At 35.1% G+C, this 7,762-nt stretch overlaps 1 protein-coding gene across 1 annotated transcript in view; it reads right to left on the bottom strand.

The window, feature by feature from the left end:
• Positions 1–5,921: 5,921 nt before the first annotated feature.
• LOC107687133 (PR domain zinc finger protein 16-like) overlaps positions 5,922–7,762 on the bottom strand; it is a 73,286-nt gene continuing 71,445 nt past the window's right edge. Inside the window, exon 5 of the mRNA XM_016484364.1 lies at positions 5,922–5,984. Within this exon, the coding sequence (XP_016339850.1) occupies positions 5,922–5,984 (63 nt within the window). The remainder of the gene's footprint in view (positions 5,985–7,762) is intronic.

Below are 7,762 nucleotides of genomic sequence, written 5' to 3'. Positions count from 1 at the left end.
TATTAGACACAACAAACACAGGTAAAGTATGTGGAGAACGCAGGGAGTCCGAAGCGACTTTTGTAGATGTGTGGACGTGGAAAAAGATGGGGAAATAAAGCGGATTTGGCAGGGACAGAGTGTGCTGCAGAGAAACGGTGAAATATCAGCAGGTTTGCTGTCGAGGTGAGAGCTGATAAAAGAGAGGTTATTTTATGCGAGGGGGCAGAAATTCACATGGCTTTCTCACGCCTCTCAATCTCCCTCGCGCCGAAACAGACCTGCATCTCGCAATATAATACTACTCCTGCACAGACAGAGACGGAGAAAAAAATCCAGCAACGATTTAAACTCTCAATTTCCTCTTTCGTTTAAGAGCATTTGTAACCTTCACTTATAGAGGCTGAGCGTGAAGGTATTAGTGCAACCAGTCATTCCTTCACAGCGTTTTAGACATAAATCTCTGCAGCGACTGTCACAAGGAATTAAATATCAAAAATCAAAGTCCGAACCAAAAAGAAAAAAACACATTTATATATATATATAAAAAAAAAATATGGGACTAAATGCTGTATATTAATAATAATAATAATAATGCTAAAAAATAAATGTATAAAAGTGAGAATGTTGATTAAATTAGTCCTTGAGATTTACAGATATTAATATCTGTAATATTTACTTATTTATTATATTATTTAATTGTAGTAAAATAATAAATATTAAATCAATAAAAAAATAATGGGACTAAATGATGTAAATTATTTAGAGTAATAATATCAAATATTAAATAAAATATATAATAAAGAATAGAAAGTACATTAAATAATCCATAAATAAATACACAAATAATATGCTTCAATCAATCACTCAATAGTGTGAGAACTTTACAGATATGCATTTTACAAATATTCTATAAATAGTAAGGCCAGTAGTTAGTATTAGGATCAAAAATGTCATACGTTTTCTTTTTCTGAATCCACTAAATTACCAAATATTAAATCAACAAAAATAATGGGACTATATATATATATATATATAATTATTCAGAGTAATAATGAAAAATATTACATAAATAAAATAGACTATAAAGATTTTAAATAATATAAAGTACACAAAGTAATACATAAATACACTGCTTCAAGCAAACAATCAATAAATAAATCAATAAATAAGAGTGAGCATATTGATGAAATTAGCCCTTAGATTTAAAAAATATTCATATACAGTATGTGTCATGCATGTTTCTAAATATGATTTCATTTTAGTAAAATAATAAATATTAAACCAACAAAAAAAAGGACCATATGGGGGATAAGTTGTCCTTGGATTGTTTATAGTCGTTTAAAAAAAAAAAGATTTATGGAGAAAATAACAGTTCAGAGACATGCATTCCTACATCTGCCAATAATGCTCTACTGTTCTTATTTGAAGAATACTAGCATAAAATGACGAGAAGAAGACCATCTCTTGAAGCGAGTGCAGGCTGTCTGAGTTGTAAGGCAGCTTCACTGAGATCAGAAAGTGTTGAATGGTAGCTAAGGGGGGCTAATTTGTAAGAGCCGCATTCACTGTATCGTTTTCAGGGCGCAGCGGGGGAAAGCCAAACATTCAGCAGTTGTCTAAACAGATTCGGAGCGCAACACTGCTCAGACATGCAAGTTTTATCCAAAACATCCTCTGTTACTTCTCTGTAATTGTTCCAGAGAGCGTTCGCTGGCCTGTTGTAGCTGTTTGTTTTGGTATCTGAATTTGTTGGGATACTGTAAGTCCATTGCAGACATTCAGCGTGAAAATATGATACATCACAGTGCGCCAGTGCATACAACACAGCAGAACAACAGAGGGGAATGGAGAAGTGCTTTGTTTACTTGCACTGCAGAACTGCGTATTTGGTTTTTATGGCACATTGCTTTAGTATAGTGCTTGTGTTATGCTGTATAAGGCGTAGTGGTTCAGTCCCCATGATCAATCGAGCACACACACACACACTGGGCTTTGGCAATAGAGGGCGCCTGTGCACAGCAGGATTTTCTGCCTTTCACAACACACACACACATCAATTCAAATTTTTGAATCCAAAAATGCAAAGCATTAAGTCCCCAAACTCAATGAAATTCACAAATAAACCCAACTGAAGATTCGAGGGTCAGGACCTTCAGTCAAAACAGTGTTCAGTCAAGCCGTGAGTACCAGGTTTGAAAGTGATAACGTCATAACGTGGATGCAAGTAAACAGCAGCGATGGGGGCCGGAGCGAACGAGGGGTTTAGGGTTTCCACTGTGACGTTTGTTTATACTGTTGTTGCTGTCTAATGCAAAGTAAACTGTTAAGGGGGCTTGGGACGAGAACTCGCCTTCCCCGTCTTGCCTTGCTGTGCCTTATCATAATACACAAACTAATTGTAGCCTCCTGCGATTGTTTGAAACACGGCCGCTCCACTTTCCTTTTTTTCTCGGCGAGCGAGGAAACCGTTTTTTTTTTTAAACAATATACAGCTCTGGAGGAGAGTCGACAGGAGGGAGGTCCCAGCGCCTTTCAGCACGTCTCCGCAGGAACACAAACAGACCTTTCCTCCCGGTGAGACCACAGGAAGTGGAGAGAGAATGGCCCTGAGTGCTGTGAACGTACAGATTCTTCAGCACATTTCAACCTGCTGGGTCCTGACACCAGACCCCGCACCCCACAGATTCACAATATATGCCATTAGTTTTTAGATACACTAGTGGTAAAATGTTGCCTGTTCGTTGTTGAACACTATTAAGGAAATAGCTGGGAAAGACACATGTATTGCTCTACATGGAATTATTTTTTTTATTAAATGTTGCCAAATATGAGAAAGTTACCAATATACTTGCCAAAATAAGTTAACCATTGTTCAGCTATGATCAAATTGCATCCTATGCATTATTTAAAGCATTAGAAAAAAACCTATATTGTTTTCAATATTTTTATGCAGTTCTTCCAAATACAAGAAACTCAATCAATGCACTTGCCTTTCTTTTAGGACATAAAATTATATTGGTAAAGTTGCACCCTATATATTATGTAATGCATTAATAAATACAAAACAAGAAAAACAAAGCAAAGGAAACAAAAAACAAACACGACTGAATGTTGTTTCCCAGTTTCTCCTCCAATCATGATTCAAATTATTAGTGCAGAATAGCATGCTAAATAGCGTGCGTAATACTGCCAGACATGGGGGTTAAAATTTCCCATGCTCATATTGCACCTTATATTATTTAACGTATTGCTAAAAACAAAACAAGAAAGACAAAGCAAACAAAAACCTTAAACCAAAACAAAATAAAACAAACCAAAAAACAAAACAAAACAAAAACAAACAAAAACAAAACCAAAACAAACAAAAAAACAAAACAAAACAAAACAATGGCATTCATAACAAAACCCCAAAACAAACAATACCATTGAAATTTGTTTCCCGGTTTCTCCTACCATCACAATTCAAATGATTAGTGCAGACTTGCATGCTCAATAAACATTTGTACGAAATACTGCAGATACAAGAAATTTACCAAATTTACTTAACAAAATACATTTTTAAGACAATTTCCCATGCTCAAATTTCACCCTATGTATTATTTAAAACAAACCAAAAACAATGATTGAAACAAAGTTGTTTCCCAGTTTAAATAATTAGTGCAGACTAGCATGCTGAATAGAGTTGGAGCAACATCTCTATGACATCAAGCAATATTACGTAAGGCATTTTATGGCATATTCTTCCCCCTGACACCACTGTTGAGCTCTTCAGAGCGCTCATATGAGGAATGGGACTCAATAGCAGTGGTGGACAGTAACGGAGTAGTTTTACTTCGTTACTGTCTATCTGTACTTTTTACTTAAGTACATAAAAAAATCAAGTACTTTTGTACTTTCACTCGAGTAAAATTGAAAACGGAGTACTTTTACTTTTACTGGAGTAATATTTTATCATACGGATCTGTACTTTTACTCAAGTACTTAATTTGTGTACTTCGTCCACCACTGCTCAATAGGCAGGTCATCCAGGATAACCCCCATATCCTGATTGCTCATATAACATGCCCTCTGCTACTAAACATGGAAATGGCAGCCAAGTTAGTGCTCAGAGTCTCCTGACTGGTAAACAGCCATTCATTTTCACACAGCTGCTTTCAAAACTTTTGAAAGTCCACTGTTTTTAGAGAATGTCACTTTTGATTGTTCCTAAGCTTTGATATCATAACTGGAAATGCACAGTGACTCTGACACTAAACACCTGTTTATTTACAGTAACTGCTGAGTACAGTACACTACCACTCACAAGTTTGGGGTTGGTTTGATATTGAAGTTTCTTATGCTCACCAAGGATGTATTTATTGGATCAAAAATACACTACAACTTAAATATTGTAAAATATCATTACAATTTCAAATAACCTTTTTTTAAATATAATTTATTAATGTGATGGCAAGGCTGAATTTTCAGCAGCCATTATTCCAGTCTTCAGAAATCATTCTAACTATGCTGATTTGCTAAAAAATGTTAAAAATATGTTATGTTTTGTTATGTTATGTTATGTTGTGTTGTGTTGTGTTCTGTTGTGTTATGTTTTGTTTTATGTTATGTTATGTTATGTTATGTTATGATGTGTTGGGTTATGCTATGTTATGTTTTTTGTTTTGTTTTATGTTATGTTATGTTATGTTGTGTTGTGTTATGTTTTTTGTTTTGTTTTGTTTTGTTTTATGTTATGTTATGTTATGATGTGTTGTGTTATGCTATGTTATGTTTTTTGTTTTGTTTTGTTTTATGTTATGTTATGTTATGTTATGTTATGTTGTGTTGTGTTGTGTTGTGTTGTGTTGTGTTGTGTTGTGTTGTGTTGTGTTGTGTTGTGTTATGTTTTTTGTTTTGTTTTGTTTTGTTTTATGTTATGTTATGTTATGTTATGCTGTGTTGTGTGTGTTATGTTATGTTTTTTGTTTTGTTTTATGTTATGTTATGTTGTATTGTGTTATGTTTTTTGTTTTGTTTTGTTTTATGTTATGTTTAATTAATCATTACTTTTATTAATTAATAATTTGTATTTATTTATTTACTTGTTTGTTTGTATATATATATATATATATATATATTATGTAGTAACGTTTATGTTATAAAAGCAGTAAATCAGTCTAGGTTATGCTATAATGCAAAAGAATCTTGTAAGTAATATATAGACTTATTGCTTATATTTGATCAAAATGTGAATTACTACTTTAAAGGAACTTTCAAATCAGTAAATTTATTTGTTAGTTAATGTGCTGACCTTTGCTAACCGTTCATTGCTGTGGATCAGAGCGGACTGGAGCTCGTGGCTGGTGTGCTTTAAGATCTCATTAGTCTCCAGCTGAAGAGCAACGGCTCTGTTTGACTGGGTTTGCTGACCAGGTCAATGGAGGCACTTTTGTCTTGACTAAGTGTGCAAGCGCTGGCAGATTCATGTGTTCTCCGAGCGCCCGTGACGACACGACGTCTAAATAACTGCAAAATGCCAAAGAGCAAGCAGAAGAGAGAGAATAAGTACATAAATATCTCTTTTACCATCCCTACTGCACCATGTGCAATAAAACACAGCCGATTGGGTGAGCGGTGGCATTCTTTAACTCTCAGAACGCTCTCAAAAAGCTCTGAGAACCGCTTTTTTTCTTCAATATCTTCTTTCTGCACACTTTCCTGTCCCTCCCCTTCACATGGGCCATTTTCTAACAATGCTTTGAGAAGCACTCTCTTCACTGACTGCTGCCCTTCCCTACAGCTCTGTTTGGATTGAACATTGTGTCTTTGTGAGCGTGTATGTGTAAGTAGTAGACGTCTGATAAATGTTTTATTATCATGACCTCTTTGTGTGTGTATATCACATTAGAGCCATCATTCATTTTCTGTCCCATTCAGTCAATATTGCTTTAAGGGCTGAATCATTTGCTGGAATAAGGCATGGAAGTATCACTGAAGGACTTCCTGTTGAAGAATAGCTGCACCTGCATTAGCATTTGAACACAAAATCGGACACATTTCTGAAATAGTTCACCAAATCATGTCGTCCCAAACCTACACTCCTAAAAATAAAGGTTTATTGGAATCTATGCTTCCAAGTATGTTTCCAGTGCACAAAAGGTTCATTATATTGAAAAAAAAAGTATGTTCTTCACACTATGGGAAAAAAGGTTCTTCAGATTATGTACGTTCTTCACACTATGAGGAAAACAACTAAAAGTTCTCTTAAAGGTCCTTGGGGGAGCCTGAAATGGTTCTTCTTCCATGGTTCTTCTATTATTTTCAAAATAAAATAAAATAAAATGTAATCAAATCAAATCAAATAAAAAAATAAATAAATAAAATTTAATACAATAAATTAAAAAAGAATTAAATTTAATTTAATAAAATTACATAAAATAAAATAAAATTGTTTCATCAGTTTAGTCCAATTGGATATGAATACTAAAAGGTACTATGAGATGTTTTTATGTTTTAAAAAACATAATAATCAAAACACTGTTATTATGAGCAGAAAATACAGTTAACTAGTAATTTCAAAGTTTCAGTCGCCTTTCCTTGCCATCTACAAATATGTGTGTATATATATATATATATATATATATATATACTTTTTTTTTCAATTACAGCATTGTTTACTATAAAATGCTTCTAACATGATGATTAATAATGCTAAATGATACATGATTAAAAAAAAAAGTATTGTCAGAAACTTTTAATTTTGCTGTGGAACATTTTGTACATAATAATACCAAAAAACTGTAAGGACTTTTCTTGCTTCAATGATACTTTATATGATTTTGCCCAAACAAACACACACAAACCCTGCTGTACGAGAGGTGAGTACGCTCACACGCTTCGCTGCTGGCCCTCAGAGCGGCACACGGCAGTTTATGGGGTACGAGAGTCGGCCCCGGGGCAGATCTGATGTCCAAGTGCGGGACACTTTGATGAATAGCCAGTTTATTGTGCTGTCAAGCTCTGCGTGTCTGTTGGGAAATTGCGTCGGCCAGGACAACCCAACTGATTGCCAAACCTGCGGCCTTGCTGATGATCAATCAACCTGATTGGCTATGGCAAATATGCTTACCAATAGAGAAGAGAAAAATAGATTACAGCACCGCACGGGGGTCTGGAAGGGGGGGTCAGGGTCAAACAAATGAAACATGAATGAATGAGAGAGGTCAGAGTATCCTGACAGAGGAAAGAATGGCTAATATCTCAATCCAGCACAAACACACAGACATATATACAGCAGGTTTGTGAGCAAGCATACTTAAAAGAGTACATAAGCTATGTGCAAAACATCTGATCATTGGGTTTAAGAACAGGCTGCCCTCTTTGGATGGAGTTAATATGTGTGTGTATGTGTTTGGCAGTTGTTTTGATCAACGTGTTTGACACAGAGGTCGTCTTTAATACACTTTGATCTGGTGTCCAGCCAAGCACATCTTGCTTTGGCACGGCCGACATGATGTGCGCACTATCAAATTGGCCTTTAATAGCCATTCTCTCTTCATTTTCTCCAGCCCGGGGGGACAGGAACGGGAGAAGGGCTCATTTTTTATCACTAACTACATTGCCTACGAAGACGCTTACGAATGTTTTCAAGAGATCGCCACACATGGAAAAGGGGCAAGTTGTCACAGCATTTATTTCAGTGAATATTTCTCATGATATGTTTTTTTGTGTGTGTGTAGATTTTTGAAAGTTAAGTTTCATACAGAAGCACACTTTGAGGTCTTGCTAAAAAAAAAAAAAA

Source organism: Sinocyclocheilus anshuiensis, unplaced genomic scaffold, assembly GCF_001515605.1.
Source record: "Sinocyclocheilus anshuiensis isolate Anshui unplaced genomic scaffold, SAMN03320099.WGS_v1.1 scaffold1203, whole genome shotgun sequence".
Taxonomy (NCBI): Eukaryota; Metazoa; Chordata; class Actinopteri; order Cypriniformes; family Cyprinidae; genus Sinocyclocheilus; species Sinocyclocheilus anshuiensis.
Note: the sequence above shows the minus strand (reverse complement) of the source record. Positions and strands in the feature narration are given on the sequence as shown.